Here is a 23099-nt window from a genome sequence, read left to right as displayed (position 1 = left end):
CATCATATCCAAATAATAATAATAATAATAATAATAATAATAATAATAGCAGCAAAGACTCTGGCACAAACCAGTCAAGGTGGTCCCAGTGGTGATCGGCACACTGGGTGCAGTGCCTAAAGACCTTGGCCTGCACTTAAACACCATCGGCGATGACAAGATTACCATCTGCAAAAGGTCACCCTACTGGGATATGCACACATTATTTGCCGATACATCACATAGTCTAGACACTTGGGAAGTGTCCGATTTGTGATCCAATACAACAGCCAGCAGAGTGACCTTGTTTGCTGTGGACTAATCTTGTTGTGTTTCAAATAAATAAAGAAATAAATAAATGAATGCACTCCCCAAAGGGAATAATAGAAAAACGTACATAGCTATGAACCCTCTTTATTATCCTTATATTTCAGAGCTTGCAAGTGACACTTTACAAGTAATAACATGTTCTACAACATGTTCTTTTGGGGGTAATTGGAGAGCATTATAGCTGAAGTCATGCAAAGGGTTTCTGTACTGACCCAAGACAAATTCCAAGCTCTGCAATGTATTGATACCTTTACCATGTGGGGACATGAGAGAAGCCTCCCACAAGGATGGTAAAACATCAAAACAACCGGGTTTCCTCTGGGCAAAGTCCTTGCAGATGGCCAATTATCTCACACCAGAAGCGACTTACAGTTTCTTAAGTTGCTCCTGACATGTCCAAAAAAAAAAAAAAACAAACCTTTACTAAACCAAGCAGGGGAAAAAACACTAAAATCTCAAAACCAAAGGTTTCTTCATCAAGCAACCAATGGTTTTTAAAAAGGATATAGAGGAAAGGCACAACCAACAATTGCTATCATGTAGTCTGCATGCCATCTTCATGTGGCCTAAAAAGAAAGGTCCACTGATAATCAAATTTGATTCATCAGGCTCCCTTCCTCATGGCTCCAGGTCTACCAGCAGCAAGAGCAGCAATAAAAGCAAAGCAATACAATGTGGTACTCCTTTCAAAATGACATAAGACTCTTTTGAAACTACAAACGGAGCTTTATCTGGTGTGAAGATCACAGAATCCTTTGTAGGGAGAGAGCAGAGAGTTCCCGAGGCAGTTCGTATTGTCAGGGCCCCGTATGTGTATGGCTTGCAAAATACCAAATTTACTCACTCACTGGGAGGTTCCTACAGTACCTTTTTAAATCTGAGACATCATTTTTTGAGGGATAATATTTCTTGCAGCCAAAGGAAAAGCTGTCCAGATTGATTTCTCTTGACCTGCTTTGCTTGATCCAGAATCTAAATTCACCTCCAGTCCTAATAATATAGAATTCACCCTTAGACCCTAAGATATAAAATCCACCTGATAATACAGTGGCAAGAAAATTTATGGGGGCACATTTGCATTTCCCAAGTAGTCAGAGTAAACAGTAAAAACTCCCCAAAGGGTTTCATTACAACAAGGCCTGCAGCTAGAAACACTGAACTAGTGCAGCCTGAATATAATGGGAGCAGCTAAGCATCATTAAAAGGAAGGGGAGGCGAGTGAAGACAGTGGTAAATGCATATTAAGCAGGCTCTGTAGCCTCCACCAAGAAATAAATGTGCATGAAGATCAAGAAAGCACAGTGTGGGGAAATCTGTGGCCAGTCTGATCCTCCTTTGGGGGAGGACAACAGAGGCTCATTGGGGGTGACTGGAATCCCACTGTACCCACCTCCTATAACATTAACCTTAAGTATAACATCATGTTTGAATATGTGAATTGAAGCTTAAAAACAGAAAAAATGGTGTGCCAATACCACTAATCCTAAGGATGTGTATATATGTGCCTTCAAATCGTCTGACAACATGGTAATCTCATGAATTTCATAGGTTTTTTCCAAGGCGAGGCATATTATGAGATGGTTTTTGCCTGTTCCTTCCTCTGAAATTACAGTCTGCAGCATCCGATAGTTGCTAGTGGTCTCTCATCCAAATATCAGCAAGGACTGACCCTGCTTATCATCCAAGATCAGACAGGATCTAGTGTCTTTAGGATATTTAGGATGTAATCCTAAACATAGTGAGACTTATACTAGGCATTGGGAGAAATACATATTTACCCTGATTAACAGTTTTTTTTCTTTTACATTGAGATTTCCTCAGAGAAGTATCCTTTAGCAAATGAAGCCACAAAAAAATGCCAATATGCAAGATAAAAGCATATCTACATCCTATAAATGAATCTGGGTGAGAACTACTTTTAAATACATGTGTGAATTATATAATCTAATGCGATCCTCAGAAAACTGGTACACACAGAGACAAATTACTAGAGGTAAAAAGCAGATTGAGTGCACCATTTGTCTTGTAGTCTTGTTATCAAAGACCTCCAACCCCAAGCCTAATAAAAAGGAGACATAGTTTGATCCGTGGGAATGATAGTTTCCGAAGGACAGAGGGCCAGATGAACTGGAAATGGGCCCCGTCCCTCCACCTCTCCTTGAGCCTCCCAAGAGCCAGCAGCAGCCCCCACTCTATAGCCCCCAATCTCCGCATGGCGGCTCCCACTTCTGGTCTGAGCTGACCCGCTGGAGTGGATCTCCACAAGGTCAGCTGAGACTTCTCAACTGGTTTTCCCCTTTCTCCCAGTCAAGGAACAAGTTGGATGGCCACAAATTAACTCAAGCACATCCATTCTCCCAATCTTTGCTACCATGTATTTCTCCATATTTCTTTTTTTTCTTTTTTTCCCTCTGTGAATGTGCACATAATCGGATAAGTTAAAAATGCAACAAAATACTACAAATGACCTATTTAGTTGCTGCTTATCCCTGTTGAGACCCCCACTCGTCCCCCCTTCTCTCTCTCTCTCTCTCTCTCTCTCTCTCTGGTTCATACCAAGCATCAAACAGAGTCTACCCTTTATTTTTCTCTATTTTTAAATTTTTATTATTCAACTACATAAAATGAAGACAAATGTACATGTACCCAGAAACTATGAACCCCAGTAACCTCTCTCTTGAGCAGTTTCCAGATAGCATATCCACACTCTCTGTTGACAGCCAGAGATGGGTCATAATCCTTGGACAAAGGGCCTTCCAAAATCCCAGCACGCGGCCATCCATTCACTGCCCCACAATTTCCTTTTGGAGTTCTTTTGGAGTCCAGAATGAAACTGTGATTATGATCCCATTACCAAATATACATCTTGGAGTCTCTCCCTTTGTCCTCTGGCCTGGAGAAATGTCTAAGACAGCAACTCCCATTGTGGACAATGGTATTTACATAATCCTGATAGATCTGCTTTTGGATATTCCTTTGTTTACTATATTCCATCACCCTACACCCAGAGACTGCCTCCAGTGAGCCCATTGGAAGTCTCAGGGCTTCCCTGCCCAGCTGGGAGGAGATCCCCAGCTACGTCACCAGCACCTCCGCCAATCAGAGCAGGAGCCTGCTTAGACCCGCCTCCCAGCCAATCTGAGGCCAAGGAAGGCTGGCACCATCCGGCCAGCCAATCAGGGAAGAGGGAGGGAACTTTCAAACTGGGATAATGACAGTGAATGTAAACTTATGGGTATAAATATATCTGCTTTGGTATACATGTTTACACTTGTACATGTCGCGCCCATGCTGTACAAGTGTCCCTTTTGCACAAATTAAATAAAGACTCTGTTGTTTGCCTTCAGCCTGGTGAGATTCTTGGTTCCTGATTCCCCATCCGTGGATAGCAGTTTGTCAGGCATCCCTTGGGGCTTCAAAACTACAAATTTTGGCATCAGCCTCATCTATTCAGCATAGTACAGAACTTGCAGGGAAGATTCAGAGCTTTTTACCATCAACAACCAGGAAGAAGTATTAAGCTGAGAACTATTTTCTTTATCCTTGCAAACTCTGGAAATTTGGACTCAATTTATAACAACAACACAAACATGTTAAACAAAAGCTCAGAGAAGATTATCTTCACGACATTCGGAAGAACTGTAAACTATCATGCATCAGGACATTAGATATTATTTTGGAACAGTCTCACACTATTATTAGTCTTACAACACAATAAAGGAGTTGTGGGAAGCAATTACTTGGGATGTACTCAGGGTAAAATTGGACTACAGTTTAGAAGCATTACCTTTAAATGGACACATTATTATCATTTTGAAAGAAGGGAACTCATTTATGTTGTTCTTTTATCAGTTTGAAGTAAAGAGAAGTATTGTCCTAATACTTGTTGATAATGTACCACTGCTATAACATTTAATGTAACTATGTTAACATTTGTTGCCAAGAGGTGGTAGAATGAATAACATAACCATCACTGAAACTCTTTGGATAGAGACACTCCCAATAAAATGGGTGAACACACATTAAAAACATAAAAATGCAGTCTGAAAATACCGCAGGAATTATCAGCTCCTATCTTACCACTCTCTTGTAAGCCCTTGTAGGAATTCACAAGACAACTCATTTCAACTCATGGCAAACACAGAAGAAATAAAAGGAATTGATGCCTAACTGCCAAGTGTCGTTTCAAAAATAGCAACAAACCACAACACACATTACACATTGCGAAAATAGGTTATATGATTGATGCCAGATATGTTCATGAAGGGGGAAAGAGGGTGTATATTGAGAGCTTGGGAAAGATCCTTTTTAGACTACAACTCTCTGAATTCCCAAGTACTAGTCCAAAAAATAACTTTGCTAAACTCTGCATATAACTCAGATTTGCAGTGTGTCTGTGACGGAAGAGTAGGAAAAAATCACATCTGCATTTTACTAAAAACCACACAGAGTCCACTCTTTCTTTTCTCTATTTTTTGATAATAATGGTAGTTATGTCCACCATAACTACTATCAAGCTAATTTTACTCCAAGCCCAAAGGTTTAGGAGCTTTCGTGACAAACCATGGTATCTGGAGTGGATGTTAGCCTTCAGATGAAACACTTTTCCTCCATTTGAAGCAATTCACTGAATACATAGAGCATGTCAAAGAGAAAAGTAGAATCCGATGGGAAGCCCTGGAATAATATGGTTGCAGTTGGAAGAATTGGGAAATGAACAGGAAAAGAGAATGTTATCCTTAGCCAACTGTGAAATATGATTGAGTGATTCAACCGCACACCTCTTGGCAAACAGAAATCAATAACTTCACTATAATCTAAGGTTCATTCTACACTGCTTTACATTCCAGGATCTGATCCCAGATTATCTGGCAGTGGAAACTCATATAATCCAGTTCAAAGCAGATAATTTGGGATGTAGGGCAGTGAAGATCTGTTGCACAGAAGCAGATTTTAGCCAGGTCCAATGCAATAGACACACAGGCAAGAGAAAAAAAGGAACAGAAAAACTTTACTCTTATCAGCAGAGGCAAAACATATACTTGCAGTGTTGCATACAAAATCAAACAGTGCAACAAACTTACATAGTCCTTGTAAGTAACACAGAATAAGGTTTCTTCATCTTCATTAAAATGAGAGAACAAAACATAAACCTTGAGTAAATAGCTATTCCATCATAGCAAAGAGCATCACTGTTAGAGCATAGCAACATTACAGCATATTGCATCTCCTTCAGAGCAGCATATTACTTCTCCTCCAAACTGTATTCTAAAATCCATACAGTTATACCCCATCAGGTGTGGCCCAAACATACTGGCTGACCTACATTACCAGCTGCACATAATAATTAACATCAAAAGATTTTCTTTAACACACACACTTGATCCTGCTCCGACTTAAACAAGATCCACCCTTAGAAAGGGATGAGCTGAAAACCATCAAACTGCATACAGTTGCCAAGAACCTGTAAACGTTTTTACTTTCCCTTTTTGGGTGGCAATTTCAATGCCATCTTAGCTGGAGTTTTCAGGATTTTGTGGCCCAAAAGAGGAACTTTTCTAGACTCTTCATCTTGTACAAGTGTGGGAACAGATACAGGAAGGAAGCACCTTGCAAAATTAAACTGGCTGACACAGGCTCCATCTACGCTGTCACTATAATGCAGATTGAACTGGATTATATGGCAGTGTAGAGTCATACAATCCAGTTCAATGCAGTTCAAACTGCATTATATGGAAGCTTAAGGAGCTTCCAGATCTAGAGCGACTTCTGGTATTCCTGCAAATGGAAGAACAAACACACCACACATACTAGTTTGGGTATAACTTCAAAACAAAGAGGGCAAGAAGGACTAGAGGCACAGAAGAATAGTTTAAATTCTGGAAAGAATGGCACAGATGATGTGTGCACTAGCTATCTAAAATCAATACTCAAGTCAACACTGATCAAGGAAACCATTGTCCCTACCAACTGCAACCTGACATTTGTTATACATTCCTGTTTTCTCCTCTCAAAACCAATTCTACAAAAGTGGTGGCCAAGGGGGCAGTGAAGGAAAAACAGAAACACCCTGTCACCCAGACTTTCCCACAGTTGGAAAACTGTGAGTTCATCTTAATTGTGAGAATATTTCCTGCTGGCAGGGAAAAAGCTGGATCCAACCCATAGGCAATATCCAACACCAATTAATGTCGAGTTATAAATAGAAATGACTTGGTTTCGTCAGTGAAAGGTTAGTGCTTCTAGAAGGGCATTTCTCTGCCTTCAAAGGTCCCAATGGTACAGAAATTTGGCTGTTTCCCAGGAATTCCTTATGCTTTTGCCAGGATTGAGAATGCTCTTGTGTCTGAAATTCTGAAAGATTAGAATGACTTCTGACAAGATATATTGCTGAACTTTGAGTTAGTTCCTGATTTCCTGCTCATTAAGAAAGAATGGGCTGACAAGTTCATAAGGAAACTTGGTAAATTTGTGGAAGGTGTCAAATTATACGATTGCCTCTTATAATCTTCTGAAAAAATTGTAATTAGCTAAAATAGCTTGAAATCCAAATAATGTTTTTTTGTTTTTTAAAGGTACACTAGGTAATACTATAATGAGTATTACAGTGATGCATTGAGTTAAGAGTTTAATTTATTCTGTGACTGAGGTTTTAAGTCATATAGTTCTTATCTAAAAGTGAATTTTCCCATTGAAATGCACCAAAATGCTATTAATCAGTTACAGCCCACTTATCTTGACACCCGCCGTTCCCCCAAGCATTGTGTAGAACAGGGGTCCTCAAACTGAGGCCCGAGGGCCAGATACAGCCCTCCAAGGTCATTTACCCGGCCCTCGCTCAGGGTCAACCTAAGTCTGAAACGACTTGAAAGCACACCACAACAACAAGAATCCCATCTCATCAGCCAAAAGCAGGCCCACACTTTCCATTGAAATGCCAATAAGTTTATAATTGTTAAAATTGTTCTTCATTTTAATTATTGCATTGTTTTAAAGTGTTGGGGGTTTTTTGCACTACAAATAAGATATGTGCCATGTGAATTCATTCATGTTTTTTTCCAAATTATAATCCGGCCCTCCAACAGTTTGAGGGACTGTGGCCTGGCCCTCTATTTAAAAAGTTTGACCTCTGGTGTAGAAGCGCAAAGCTGTGGCAAGGAAGCCAAATGTACCAGTAATAAAAACTACACAAAATCAACTAACCCAAAGTTCCTCAAAGTGGACAAGAGCAAAGTACAAGAGAAAAAACTGGACAGCAATCTCCCAAAGTGGACAAGAGCACGAGGCACAGAGGCTGCTCCCTTAAAGCACTAGCACTCCCTCTGACACTAGGTCTTGACTGAAAATGCTGCTCATATATCAGGCTGAGCATAAATATTAAGCCAAAATGCTCTTAAATTGGGATGCTCTGAAGTTGAGGTTCCATTGCATAATATGCACACATGATGATATCAAATCTACCTTACAAAAATAAAAATACATGGAAGTCCTACATACAGTATTTAGAGTAATAACATAATAATAATAATAATAATAATAATAATAATAACTTTATTCTTATATACTGCTACCATCTCCCTGAAGTGCCTAAAAACAAACATAAAAATGAAGCATAATATAAAATACAACAAAATAAAACACATATGCATACACAATCAACTCAAACTCAATAAAACTGAGGTCATCCCAGTGGCAGTAAGCTGCTGTAAACATGACCAAGCTGTAAACAATAGGAATGGAATAAGTGCATGCTGCAACAATGGAGAGAGGGAATAGGATAAAGTGCAAGGATGTGTGACTACTGCATAGAACAACTAAAAACTAAGCATTCTCAAAGGCTTATTTGAAAATCACATCTTCAAATCCCTATGAAAGGAGGAGAATGTGGGGGCCTGTCTAATCTCCCTGGGGAGGGTGTTCCAATTCCAAATCTGGGGGGCCACCACCAAGAAGGCCCTCTCCCTCGTCCCCACCAACTGTGCTTGTGACAGTGGCGGGACTGAGAGGAGGGCCTCCCCAGCAGATCTTAGAGCCCACACCTGTTCACGGGGAGGGATGCAGTCATAAAGATAGACAGCACCCAAACCATTTAGGGCTTTATAGGTAATAACCTGCACTTTTAATTGGGACTGGAAACTTATCAGCAGCCAATGGAGCTGCTTTAATAGGGGCACTGTGTGCTCCCTATAGCTGGCTCCAGTTAGTAGCCTTACTGCCAATCTTTGCACCGTTCTTTTGGAAGTCTCTCCATAGTATTATGTGTATGGTCCATACATTTTTCTCCCCTTCAAAACCTTACAAGGTAGTTTGTGAACATTATTTGAATCCGTTTTCTTGTTTACAGTCCTGTGTTGGAGCTTACACTGTTACTGCAGAACATGTACACACCTGTTAACAGCTTTCCACATTGTGCCCAACACAAATTAAGAACAATTCTCAATTAACATGCTCAGTTTACCAATAAAACACCGTGAATGATCTCATGTTGAGCTGAGTTGCTCACATAAAGGAAATAATGGCCATTCAAACATATTAATAACCTACCACAGATGCTTTAACCAAACAGCAAGTCATAATGTCTAAAAAAACAACCTTATAACTCAGACATGGGCAAACTTCGGCCCTTCGGGTGTTTTGGATTTCAACTCCCACAATTCCTAACAGCCTACCAGCTGTTAGGAATTGTGGGAGTTGAAGTCCAAAACATCTGGAGGAGCGAAGTTTGCCCATGTCTGTTCTAACTGGACGAAATAAACTCTATCTCAGTTGACTGGGCAAATATGAGATAGACAATACGGCACTCTATTTTGTATTGTTGCCGGGAAGGTTAAACTATTCGCTTTTTGCCTATTTCTGTCAAATAATAGAATGCTTCTCTTTGATGAAAAGTCTGAAGAGCTGTATGTAAATTATACTCTGCATCAAACCCTATCAACCAAGATAAATGCCTGGAGGAAGACCGAAAAGAGGAAATGAGAGAGAAATCTGTCTTGTCATCTTTTAAAATACATTTCAACAATGTTACTTTTTTATCGTGTCAGAAGCAACTTGAGAAACTGCAAGTCGCTTCTGGTGTCAGAGAATTTGCCGTCTGCAAGGACCTTGCCCAGGGGATGCCTGGATGTTTTATCATCCTGAAGGAGGCTTCCCTCATGTCCCTGTATAGGAAGCTGGAGCCAACAGGCAGGAGCTCACTCCATCTTACGGATTCAAACCGCCAACCTTCAGGTCAGAAGTTCAGCCAGCACAAGGGTTTAACCCAATTCGCCACTGCGACTCCTAACAATGTTACCGAAGCCAGAAAGGAATCTACCAATGACAGGTGCCTTTCGTGACAGAATGCCTTGATTTTCCCCAAGATGTACAATTTCCTCACCAAATATGATAGTAATGGATAATTACACATATCTCGTAGGCAAAGAAGCAATTGGTCTTCCTTTGTGCCACAAAATTTAAACAATAGTGTTTTGTTTTGTTTTTAAGATCAAAACAAAAACTCTCATGTTTTTTTCTCCCCCCTCCTCTTCTATTTCTGTAAGCTAGGAAGTAAACATTTTTTCTCCCTTTGTCCAACGGCATCTCTGTCAAACAGCTCTCCACTGTCGGGAGAATAAAATTACATCTGAACTGCAGCATTAGGCTGGCACCAAGCCAGAAACTTCTCTTCTATGTAACTTGGCAAGAGGCACGTAATATATGCCACTTGCGGAAATTAGAAAAACAGAACAAAACAAGGATGCAAAGGGCATCACAAGGCTGGAAGTCAAACCAATTCTTTAAAAATGAAAGGCCAGCAAATGATATCAAGAAGTTGCAAGCCCATGTTTTCCTCCAAATGTTTCCAATTATTTGTCTCATTAACTCATGCACATTCTTTCTATCCAGATCTTGGGCCAGTGCAAACTGAAGTCCGACATATCACCTCCAAAGGTAGTCCAGATCATTTCTACTTCAGACTGGCTCTGGGTTTGCCAACGAGTGTAGACATGGCCTTAGACTTGTATAGTTTTGCCTTCAGATGTTGTCAGGCTACAACTCTGTGGCGTTCCTCAGGGTTCCATCTTGTCCCCCTTGCTGTTTAACATCTACATGAAGCCGCTGGGTGAGATCATCCGGAGTTTCGGGGTGCGGTGTCACCTGTACGCAGATGATGTCCAACTCTGTCACTCCTTCCCACCTGCTACTAAGGAGGCCGTCGAAGTCCTGAACCGGTGCCTGGCCGCTGTAATGGTCTGGATGAGGGCGAACAAACTGAAACTAAATCCAGACAAGACAGAGGTACTCCTGGTCAGTCGCAAGGCCGAACAGGGTATAGGGTTACAGCCTGTGCTGGACGGGGTCGCACTCCCCTTGAAGGCGCAGGTTCGCAGCTTGGGAGTGACCCTGGACTCATCGCTGAGCCTGGAGCCTCAGGTTTCAGCGGTGACCAGGGGAGCATTTGCACAGCTTCGGCTCGTGCGCCAGCTGCGCCCGTATCTTGGGAAGTCTGACTTGGCCACGGTGGTACACGCTTTGGTCACATCCCGCCTCGACTACTGCAACGCTCTCTACGTGGGGCTGCCCTTGAAGACGGCCCGGAAGCTTCAGCTAGTCCAACGCGCGGCAGCCATGTTGTTAACCGGAGCAGGACGCAGAGAGCATACAACGCCCCTGCTGTCCCAGCTCCACTGGCTGCCGATTCGCTACCGGGCCCAATTTAAGGTGCTGGTGTTATCCTACAAAGCCCTAAACGGTTCCGGCCCAAAATACCTTGCAGACCGCATCTCGGCCTATGAGCCCACGAGGGCCTTGAGATCATCTGGGGAGGCCCTTCTCTCGGTCCCGCCTGCCTCACAGGCACGTCTGGCGGGGACGAGAGAGCGGGCCTTCTCGGTGGTGGCCCTCCGGCTGTGGAACGCCCTCCCTGTTGAAGTTAGACAGGCGCCCTCCTTGATGGCCTTTCGTAGGGGCCTGAAAACATGGCTCTTCGAGCAGGCCTTCAACTGAGTGTATCTTGGAACGACACTGGAATGGACTAGGACTATGATTTTTGGCTATGACCCCAGGACTGGACGAAGCGGATTTTTAGTATAAGTATATGTTATGTTTGTATTGTCTGGTTTGTATTGTCTTGATTTATTGTACACTGTCTTTTTTGTTGCTGTTCACCGCCCCGAGTCGCCCTCGGGCTGAGAGGGGCGGTCAATAAATGCAAATAATAAATAAATAAATAAATAAACTCCCAGCATTCCTCATCACAGGCTATATATGCTAGAGCTGCTGGGACTGGCAATCTAATAACAACTGGAGGTCAGATAGAAAAAGACTTAAGAGCCCTCCTGTAGCCTGTGAATTCTCATCAGTAAATACCTTCATCCCACACAGATATTTTGAGTTATACAAGTATACAGGGTTTGCTTGGCCATTTGAAATTCACTTACCAAGTAATAAGTCCCATTTAACATTTAACCTTGTATCCCCCATTGATCTACTTAGAAATAACTTCCATCAAATACACTTGAGCAAGCAGTTGTTAGAGAATGAACCAAGAGTGTCCTGGGATAGTTAAAGAGTATACAACAAGCAAGTGCATTCGACACATGGCCTCTTGGCATGGCAGTCACATGGCACAGATAAGGTAAGCTCAACAATATGAGTCAACAACTGTCAGCTTCAGGAACCACCACGAGATGCAACAAAAGGCTGTCCATGGCATCAATACAACCGGCTAGACATTGTGGATAGGTGGGGCAAAAGCAGAGTCTGCTCCAAATGCATCATTCTAATGATTAGTTGAGCTTATTACACCATTAGTATGGTCCTTTTTTATTCAATTTAAGGTAACACGAAGAAAAGTGAACTCCGATGTTAGAAGATTACCATATGGCTAGAGTTTCTGAAACAGGATAATATATTCCACAAATGTTTCAAATTAAAAGGTAAGAAAGCTACAGTTGTACATCATAATTTGCATAAAACGAAAACAGAAATGAGCGACCTCTCTGAACTTCTGACCTATTTCTGCAATCATCAATATTTAAAGCCTTTGAATGCAGTCTGTAATGAAGAACACACCATAGGTATCAGGGAAAGGCAGACCCAGGCCTTACTAAGTGGAAAATTATGTTTTCATTATTGTTTTCATGTATGAAGCAATAGGGAACATGACCCTCAGAAATCTTTTACATAAACAGTTCTAATTGTTAACAACAAGCATTAGTTGAAGAGAGAAGACAACTAGTAGCTCTACAGCAGTGGTTCCCAACCTTTGGTCCTCCAGGTGTTTTGGACTACAACTCCCAGAAATCCCAGCCATCTTATCAGCTGTTAGGAATTGCGGGAGCTAAAGTCCAAAAACACCTGGAGGACCAAAGGTTGGGAACCACTGGGCTACAGAAAGGGCTTGAGAGTTGTTGCTTACCAATGTGATAAAGCCCGATCCAGTCTGTGGGATCCACTTCTTCTTTAATATCCCAGAAAATGATGAGGTTCTGAGGCTGTCCAAGTGTGTACTCATACATGCTTGCAGTCAAACTGGAGCGACTGTCAGAGGTCACCAGATCAGTGTCACTGTTGGCACGCTGCAAGTTCATGTTCTCCGGCACCGTGCCCTGGGAAGCCAAGCTCTGAAGGTTCTCTGGGCTCAAAGTGTAGCGTAGCTGAGGATGACGCCGTCTCACGAAAAGGAGATGTTCCCGGGCCGAGCTTGTCATCTTGGTCTTGCTTGCGAGGAAGACTCCTCACTCAAAAGATCTCTACAGAACAAAAGGCAAGCAGTATTGTTACTGTCCCTCATATTTGCAAAGATGCATAACATGATTTGAAGACATAAACAGTTTTGGACAGAAAAGGCCTTGGAGATAGAGTGTCATCTTCAAATACAGAAAGCTTCACACAATGACTGCAAAATCTATTTGTCAGAAGTAAGTACTGCTTGCGTGTCTGGAGACAGTCAACTTATTCACCTGAGAAGGGTCAAGCAATCAAAAGCAATATTCTGTTGTTCCTAAATGCTGTTAAGATGCCAATTTGAAGAAGTACACTATGCCCAGTCTCTTGACTCCCAAGCCCAGGATTTCCTAAGACGCATCTATGGCAGTTAAAGTAGAATCCTTTCACTGTTTCTGAGTACAGGTAATTCCTGAGTTACAGACATCCGACTTACATATGACTCCTAGTTACAAAGAGGGGTGAGACCACAAGAAACGAGAGGAAATCTACCCCTCAGAAGGGAAATTTACCCCTGTAAGAGTGATCATGAGGGAAAAGGTGTCTCCACTGAAGCTTTATCAACAATCTTTGTTTACACAACAAGCTACAATTCTCAAAATCCAATTGTCACAGGGAAAGTGAGGTGAACAGGGGAACAGACAACAAAGTAAACATTACAGGGGTGTCAACCCTTCCCTATGCCATCCAAATCTCAACTCTTTATATTGTTTGACTGAAATTACACTTTAAAAATGGACATGGTCCAATTTACACACAAATTCAACTTAAGAACAAACCTACAGAATTTATCTTATTCACATACTGCAGGTTGCAACTCTGCTTTGCTACTCTCCTGAGTATGCATGCTCAGTGTGGACTACATCTCACCACATTAAAACTGTGGATGTGGCTTTTAATGGGACATGTCACATTATCACAGGATGTCTACGACCAACACCGCTGGAGAAATTATACTGTTTAGCCGGTATTGCATTACCTGATATCCTCTGGGAAGTAGCAGCCAGTAATGAAAGGACCAAGGCTCTGACTCATCCTCTGTTCGGATATCAGCCAGCATGCCAATGACTTAAATGAAGAAACAGCTTCCTAAGATCTACAGAGACATTCACAGGAACACCTCAACAAGCAAGAGTCCAAAAGTGGCAGGTAGAAACCTGGAACCCCAATCAGTGACTGAGACCAGATGAGAAACTCCCTCCTGGGCATACAGAAGACTAGGCAACTTGGAAGGTGCTGAACATGATGCACTCTGGCACCACGAGATGCAGAGCCAATCTTAAGAAAAGGGGCTACAAAGTGGAGTCCACAACATGTGAGTGTGGAGAAGAGCAAACCACAGACCACTCACTACAATGCACTCTGAGCCCTTCCATATGCACAATGGAGGATCTTCTCACAGCAACACCAGAGACACTCTAAGTGGCCAGCTTCTGGTCAAAGGAAATCTAGAATAATGCCAAGTTTTTAACTTTGTGGGGTTTTTTTACACATTATAGCTGTATTCTCACATTGCTTCTGACATGATAATTTTTTTTATCGTGTCAGGAGCAAACCAAACAGTTGTATTGCATTTTTTAACAAACACACAAACAAACAGAACACAAAGTTTGAAAGCTTGGTAGTTGATTAAATGTGCTTTGACCAGTAGCTGGCCACTTGGAGTGCCTCTGGTGTTGCCGCAAGGAGGTCCTCCATTGTGCATGTAACAGGGCTCAGGTTGCATTGCAGCAGGTAGTCTGTAGTTTGCTCTTCTCTACACTTGCATGTCATGGATTCCACTTTGTAGCCCCATTTCTTAAGGTTGGCTCTGCATCTCGTGATGCCAGACATGATAAATGATAAATGAATCAATCTTATTCGCAACCCGGAAGCTGTCTGTTGTATGAACAGGACTCAGGACATTTTGATTAGCTGGAATGATGCTCTCAAACTTCTCCGTGATTTCTAGTTGGACTGCAAATCTTACTGAAGTAAGAAAGAAAATGTGTCTACCCAGCAATAAAGGATTTTTATGAGCTATTATTTCACTAATTGGAGCAAAGTATCTAATCTTTCACAAGGTTTGTACCTTTTGTAATCTCTAAACTTTCGCCAGAAAAAACACTATGCTGTTCCTCAAAAATTCTGATATAATTAGATTGGCTGGACAATAAAGTGGAAGATTAGATGGTATCATTTGAACAGAAAGTCAGGGTGGTCACTCTCACATTGTCAGAAAAGAGGAAATACTGTATTTCACTGTGTAATAGTAGTTGCCACTCCCGGAAAAAAGAACAAAACCAGAAAATGTGGGCACAGAGTATAAATTTCTCATGATACACACATTATAATTGACTATTTTCTGGGTGCTGATGGGAGAGGAAATAAAATTATCTCTTTAGACATCACTGTTTACTGTGATACACTGCCCTCTTGCTCAGGCTCACATTTTCTGCATCACTCTCTCTCCTCATCCACCACAGTTTTGAGAAGGTATTGGAAAATATTCCTTCCTGTTTTTTATTTTATTGCTTATGTTGAACCCAAAAACCTATAATTAGTCTTAACTATAATTTGTGTGAATCAAATTGATTGCAAATCCCAACTGTTCCACAGCAAAGATGAGCCACGGTTCAAGGTTCAGAAGCAGCACTCTGCCACTTCGGATAAAAAGGAAGCAAAATCTTCGAACCTTCTCATAGCCACACTAAAGGAAAATGCACATGAAGCCACCAGGGAAACTGCATCTTATTCCCATAATGACAAAGCATGGTTTTTCATGATGCTTGAACCAGTCCAGAGTCTGAAGTATCAGATGGTGCGTGAACAAAAGTTAGTCAGCCATCCCTGTGCTACAGCATTTCCTTTTAGTTTGGTTAGTATGTGCTTATTTTATGCAGGAAAATAGGTCAAGCTTTACCTAAAAGAAGGAAAAGACTTCAGATGCTTGCAAATCAGGCACGAATACATAATTCTCATATTCAACCGACCGAAAGAAGAACTCTTTGAAAAACTTTCCAGTTCCTTAACTTCTCAACAAAGCATATCAAGATAAAATTATGTGCTGGCATCCAAACAGCATCATATGTTTTGGAGTAGCAGTAAAGTGCTACTCTATCAATCATTCTTTTTTTACACTCAAATCCTCAATGTTATCTTGCATTCTATACCTATAATACGACTAAAAGTTGTAATATCCAAATGAGCAGAACCATGTTCTCTTAGATTACTAGAATTAGAGCCTGAATGTTGTACTTTCGCCATGGAATATCTTTTCATCCAACATCACACCAGAGGGTTGTTGTAGGTTTTTCCGGGTTATATGGCCATGTTCTAGAGGCATTTTCTCCTGACGTTTCGCCTGCATCTATGGCAAGCATCCTCAGAGGTAGCGAGGTCTGTTGGAAGTAGGAAAATGGGTTTATATATATATATATCACTACCTCTGAGAATGCTTGCCATAGATGTAGGTGAAACGTCAGGAGAAAATGCATCTAGAACATGGCCATATAACCCGGAAAAACTTACAACAACCCAGTGATTCCGGCCATGAAAGCCTTCGACAATACATCACACCAGAGTTTAATAACACAAATGTCAGACAGAACACCAAGCTAAAGGATCTAAAAACGCAGCATTAATCCAAAGGTATATCCATGGACATGAAAACAGGAACTAAAATCTCCAATGAAACAGACTTAAACAGGAACATGAATCAGGAATTTTGACACTACATGAACTTGAGATCATAAACAGGAGATCAATCTCCTTTAGCAACATTGCCTCCTCTAAAAGGCCTGCAAGCAAGCCACTTAATTTAAGCCCTCCAAACCACTCATGACATCATGCCTCACACATCTGGATCTTTGGGTTTTATCTCGAAGCCTCTGAGGAAATCTGTTTTCGGCTTTTCACACCCTGCATTCTCAGGTCTAATCTATTCTCCCTTGAAAACTCCTCATGTTCCCAAGGCTTTTTCTCAAGGGGACTAGTGCTTTCATTTTCCCTTGTTGCCTAAGAACGAGCTGAAGAATTCAAAACATCAGCCTCGTCTGGCTGCAATTCAGAGTCTTCACTTTGAAACCTATCATCCCTGGCCAACTCATCCTCTGAACATTCAGAAAAATCCTCTGATGCTTGCCGGACTACAACACTACAACAGTGTAGATGTACTTTGTCATGCTGAAGAACCTAGAGATTTCTAGAGGAACCAGTAGTGCAAAAGTGGGGATATACATTAACATCCATATTGGAGGATTGATAAGAACACATGCCTGCATATATTTTCTGTGATTAATTTACATTTCAGTATATATATTTTTGACTGTTGGGGTAGTTCAGAATAAAGAACCAACACAACATCACCAACCTACCAGAAAACACCACCAATTACAATTATTTCACCAACAAGAAGAGGCAATTTGGATCACAGATGAGTGAATCAGTCTATCGTTTTTTGCAAATTAGGGTGCGTGGGTTCTTCTAACATTATTTATTCAACATTCTGCATATTTTATTGATCTGGTCCTGAACATGCTTATGTTATACAAATAGCACTGATCTCAGCTCAGTGTTACAGATACACATACACATATACTTAGGCTGGATCTTCACTGCCTTATAATCCGGTTTCAGAATGCAGACCAACTGCATTGAAATCTAAAGGGCTTCAGGTTGGGAAAAGATCCTCAAAAAGCACTTCTACAAATTAGCCCACGTTTTAATACTCAAATTATAAGTAATAGCTGATAATGGAAATAAGGCAACTGTACACCAATGGTTATTCAAAAAATCAGTCCCAAAGGTACTGGGTAGAAAATTACGTAAACACTGTTTAAAATATAGTGAGCACTCAAGACGCTCACCATGGTGTCTGTGGCTTGCCGTCTGCATCATTCTCTTTATTCCACTCCATTTGCCAAATAAACGGAGGTTTGGGGGGAAAAACAACCCATTGGTTTTAAAATTTAGAACGACAGCATATTGAGCCACAGAGAACCGGGATGTTGTCATGATTTGAGTGATGGAAGAGGACACTGGGAGACCAGGGCTTGAATCCCAATTTTAAGAGATGGATTTGGACATTAGGGAAACCAGGATCATATCCAGATAAATAAGGGATATGTTCCTGGTCTTTGAGTGGATACGTTAAACTACAGATAGCAGCAAACCCTATTTTTTTCAGTGGAACAGTAATCATCATCTTCTTCTTCTTCTTTATTTATACTTTGCCACCATCTCCCAGAGGGATCCGGGGCGGCACACAAAGCACTCAAAGGTGCAGACACACACAATACAAAAAGTTAAATGACAGTAACACAAAAGCAATAACAACCAACATAAACATAACCCACCCTGATTGAGATCAATAAAATGCAAAAATAACTGCAGATATAAAAAAACTGAAATCAATATCACTCATAAAGTGTATGGTGAAATAATCTCTAGGTCTTTTCTGTGGTGGCCCCTCGGCTATGGAACGCCCTTCCCATGGAGGTAAGATCAGCCTGCTCGCTGATGGTGTTCCGAAGAAGATTAAAAACCTGGATGTTCGAACAGGCATTTGGTTAATCGGTGCAATGAATGTGATGATTACAGGAATGGTAATATGGACGACAAAACTGGATCACGATTTTAGTCATGAGATGCATTGGGTTGTTATTGTTGTGTCAAGATTGTGTATTATGCTTTTATGGTTTTAAATTGTATATTGTTGACTGTTGTACCTTTGTTGTAAACCGCGTTGAGTCGCCTGTTAGGCTGAGAAACTGCGGTATACAAGTAAAGTAAATAAATAAATAAATAAATAGGTCCTCAAATATGTTCATGAGGAGTTTCTAAACATGGTCATAGGCTTGTCTAAACAGCCATGTCAATTGTGTGTGGAAGGCTTGGAGAGTGGCTAGTCCAACCTCTCTCAGGAGGTCATTCCAAAGCCAGGGGGCAACCACCGAGAAGGCCCTCTCTCTTGTCCCCACCAACTGTGTTTGAGATGGAGGTGAGACCAAGAGGAGGGCCTCCCCAGCAAATGTCAGAGCCCGCATCGGTTCTCAGAAGGAAAGTAACATAGTACAGAGAAGGGGGTGCAGCTTACACAGGTGCCCCCAAATCGAAACTTTGGACTATTGAAATTGTGTACATTTGTTACATGAATATCAGACTGTGTAGAAGTAGAAATGTGGCTGAAGTGTAATGATTAGCTTACAGCTAGCTAATGAGTTCATGAACAAGAATTTGAATCTAGAGGACAATAGGTTCCTAAAACAGTGAACATTTGTACTGGAAAATGAAAACACAGTTTATTTCAATGCAAACAGTTAAACTCTTCAAACACTAGGAAATATCTCAACGTCTTTTATGTTAGTTCCCATTCTTCCTGTTGCCATAACACAATGGCCTTGTTGAGGTGATCTTATAACTACAGTAATGCCTTGAGTTAAGAGTTTGATTTGTCGTGTAACCGAGTTCTTAACTCATACTGCTCTTATCTGACAGCTAGTTTTTCCATTGAAATGCTATTAATCTGTTCTGGCTTCCCAATCCCCCCTTCCCCCATTTTTTTTGGTATGTGTTTTTAAATTTAAAAAATGTACTTTTAAATAAATAATGTATAAGTGCACATTCACATAGAACAATAAAAAAGGAAAGATTAACTTTAAAATGGGAGAAGCACAAAGTTGTGGCAAGAAAGCACAAAGTGAAGCAAAAGCATCATTTTCTTCATCCTGGATTCATTCCAGCCTCCCTTCCTCTCTCTCCCTCCTTCTCTTTTCATGAAGCCAAACATATCAGGAATAAAAAACACACAAAAGCAACTAACCCAAAGTTCTGCAAAGGGGACAAGAACAAAGCAAACAGCAATCTCCCAAAGTGGACAAGAGCACGAGGCACTAGTACTCTCTAGCTAGCTCTTCACTCAAAACACCGCTCGTATGTCAAAGTGAAACACGGTCAAGTGCTGCTCTTAAGTTGGGATACTCTTAAGTAGAGGTTCCACTGTACAGTTTTCCACTTTGTCTGCACTGAGGAACTACACTCAAGAGCTACAGAACCAACTATAAAATTAAGCAACCTTCAAATTACCATGCCTTCATACCTGTAGTTTCCCAGATTAGACGACACAGGAAGCTATATTTAATGTGAGGAAGCATGGTTTGTGTTCTGGTCTGTGCCCAAACAAAATCAAAACATTATCCTGGTTTGTTTCCTTGCTAATGACTGCATCATAATCAAACAATCTGTTCATGCCTGGGGGAATCTCAACAATAGATTCCCCCAGGCACTAACAAGCCACACCAAAAAACTGCCAGGCCATCAAATGCTAATCAAGGTGGTCAGTTGAAACATTCACACCTAGCTCCAACAGACAAGAGTTCTTTGTCCCACCCTGGTCATTCGACAGATATATAAACCCAATTTTCCTAGTTCCAACAGACCTCACAACCTCTGAGGATGCTTGCCATAGATGCAGGTGAAACGTCAGGAGAGAATGCCTCTAGAACATGGCCATATAGCCCGAAAAAACCTACAACAACCCAATCTGTTCACAGCTCTTGTTATTAAGCTAATACAAAGCTATTGAATTGTCTTGAAATCCCATGCTGAATCCATGTTTAATTTAGTTAAAATATTCATAACCTAGTTTTTAGGGTATAAAATCTTCCCAAGGCAGTTCACAAGATAGTGGGTTTTTTTAGCTTGTGGCAATGCTAAAATATAGAAAAGTATATTGCATGCATTAGGTTCATTCTAAATTAAAGCAAACCTATCAGAGGAGTTTCCTGGTAAAATTTGTCCAGAAACGGTTGCTGTTGTCTTCCTCTGAGGCTGAAAATGACTTGCCCAAGGATTTGCCAGGCCGTAGAAGCATTTGAACCCCAAGTTCTAGTCCAGCATTCAAACAATTATACCCTAAACAAGGGGTCCTCAAACTTTTTAAACAGAGGGCCAGGTCACAGTCCCTCAAACTGCTGGAGGGTCGGATTATAATTTGAGAAAAACTTGAATTCCTACGCACACTGCACATATCTTATTTGTAGTGCAAAAACACTTAAAAACAATACAACCATTAAAATGATGAACAATTTTAACAAATATAAGCTTATTAGTATTTTGATGGGAAGTGTGGGCCTGCTTTTGACTGATGAGATAGGATTGTTGTTGTTGTTGTGTGCTTTCAAGTCATTTCAGACTTAGGTTGACCCTGAGCGAGGGCCGGGTAAATGACCTTGGAGGGCTGTATTCAGCCCCGGGCCTTAGTTTGAGGACCCCTGCTGTGCTGTCATGCGCTGGGCCTATAGCAGTTGGCTTTTGAACAGGACGTGCTCTTTGTGCCCAGCGGGAAGCCAGGGTGCCTCAAGTGAGAGGCCCTAAGGATTTTCCTATACAGAGTCTTTAGAAGCTTGAAAGGTTTAACAAAGTCCTTTATTATTGCTTAAGTCTTCAACAAACAATCAAATACTTCTTAATTCTTCAACAAATTAAACAAATGCTTCAAGGCTTTGAATCAACTGGTGGGCACCTTGCTTGGAGAACTATTTCTTTCTTTAACAAGGAAAACCCTTTTTGAGCCCTCCCAGCCAATCTGTTTTCTAGGCTTTGCTGGTGTGAGCCCTACTCCCGGCTACAATTGCTTCTGGTTACCCGAGTAGATCTACCAGCCAAGACCTTGTAGATTTTCCAGCTGGAGTCCTTTTGGATTTTCTCCACGAATGATGTGGATTTGTATCTTTAACCCCAACAAGGGTTGTGCTGTAAAATTGTTTTCCTTAGAAGCTTTAGGGCTGTTTCCCCCGAATGTTGTGAGAAACGAAGCTTCTCTACAGGTGGAAAACTTTCACGTCCTGTAGCTGAGCTTCCAAACTATGAAACTGAACTAAAATGGTTCCCTTTCCCTCCCAGAACCCTGGGAGGAAAGGGCGGAACTAAAGCTTAACGATGATAGGCAGGTGGCAGGCCCCATAACTGCAGCCTAAAAGGAACTATCAAACTGCAAAAGGCATGGCCAAATCAAACACAACCAATAAACCATGCAAAGAAAGGAAATTTGAGCTTCTGATACAGCCGTACCAGCACACCTGCCCTAAACCAAACTCTGTTGCAATCAAAACCATCAGCAGATCCCAAAACCATACAACTCAGGAGAAGGCCAAAGAAAACAAATGAGAATGTGTGTCAATGTAGAGATGCTGATCATGACACAAGGCCTGTGGAAGGGAAATTAAATACACATTCTACATTTACATGAGCATTACAGCCCAATTTCAGAACCACCAACTGAAGACACATATGGCAAATCAACCCAGAAAAACCTTTGGTACTTTAAAATCCAAGATGTTCTAGCACCAGCTGCTTGGAAAAGGAAGCATGTTCACATCTCCAATTTCCATCGAATCCTACAGCACTGCAGCAGGCAAAATACGATAGCAAAATAGCTGCTATGTATACTCCAGCTTCCCGTTATTAAGCGTAGTTCACATTAAAGTCTCAAGGAGTCTGTTCAATTTAATTTATTGTGAAAGTTTAAACATGGATTGTAACATTGAAGCTGCTCCTCAAAATCTTACTCTTAACTTGCTAAGCAAAGCAATCTAGCTGCATAACTACAGGGTTAGCACATTAAATAATACAAAATAGTATATAGCTACAGGCTGAGCAAGAATATTGGTTGGCTTGATTTTTCAAAAGACTGAAGCATACTATAAAAGCAATCTGTGGAAAATGCTTTGATTCATGTTATTATGTCATATTTGAGATACACGAGTGTTACCTGTTAACTGCAAGTATTCTCTTTTAAGTACATTTACTACAAATCCCTTGTAAGCCTCCCAGCAAAATCTAATAGGGCTGTTGTAATAAGATTAACTGTGTTGCTTTCTTAAACTGCCTGGGAATTCATGGAAGATTGCAAAAGTAGCTGAATTTTTAGCCAAAATAATGAAGCATAACAATTCAATTTATTCAGGCTGGCTTTTAAAGAAGAAGGTTTTTAGGATCAAGACAAGGGTTGCCAAGGTTTTCACTGTGAATACTTTTTTAAAGGATTTTAATTTTTAATTAATACCATTTATGTCTATTTCTATTTTAATGTTTGTATGTTT

The 23099-nt window shown here is 41.0% G+C and overlaps 1 protein-coding gene across 4 annotated transcripts in view; it reads right to left on the bottom strand.

The window, feature by feature from the left end:
* The window catches only part of HECW2 (HECT, C2 and WW domain containing E3 ubiquitin protein ligase 2), a 271624-nt gene that overhangs the window by 187306 nt on the left and 61219 nt on the right, over window positions 1–23099 (bottom strand). For all 4 annotated transcript variants that reach the window (XM_060780832.2, XM_067470757.1, XM_060780840.2 and 1 more), the window contains exon 2: window positions 12710–13043. In XM_060780832.2, the coding sequence (XP_060636815.2) occupies window positions 12710–13001 (292 nt within the window). In that variant the 5' untranslated portion in view covers window positions 13002–13043. The remainder of the gene's footprint in view (window positions 1–12709; window positions 13044–23099) is intronic.

The sequence above is a fragment of the Anolis sagrei genome, chromosome 1 (assembly GCF_037176765.1).
Source record: "Anolis sagrei isolate rAnoSag1 chromosome 1, rAnoSag1.mat, whole genome shotgun sequence".
Lineage (NCBI taxonomy): Eukaryota > Metazoa > Chordata > Lepidosauria > Squamata > Dactyloidae > Anolis > Anolis sagrei.
This window is presented reverse-complemented; position numbering and strand designations above follow the sequence as displayed.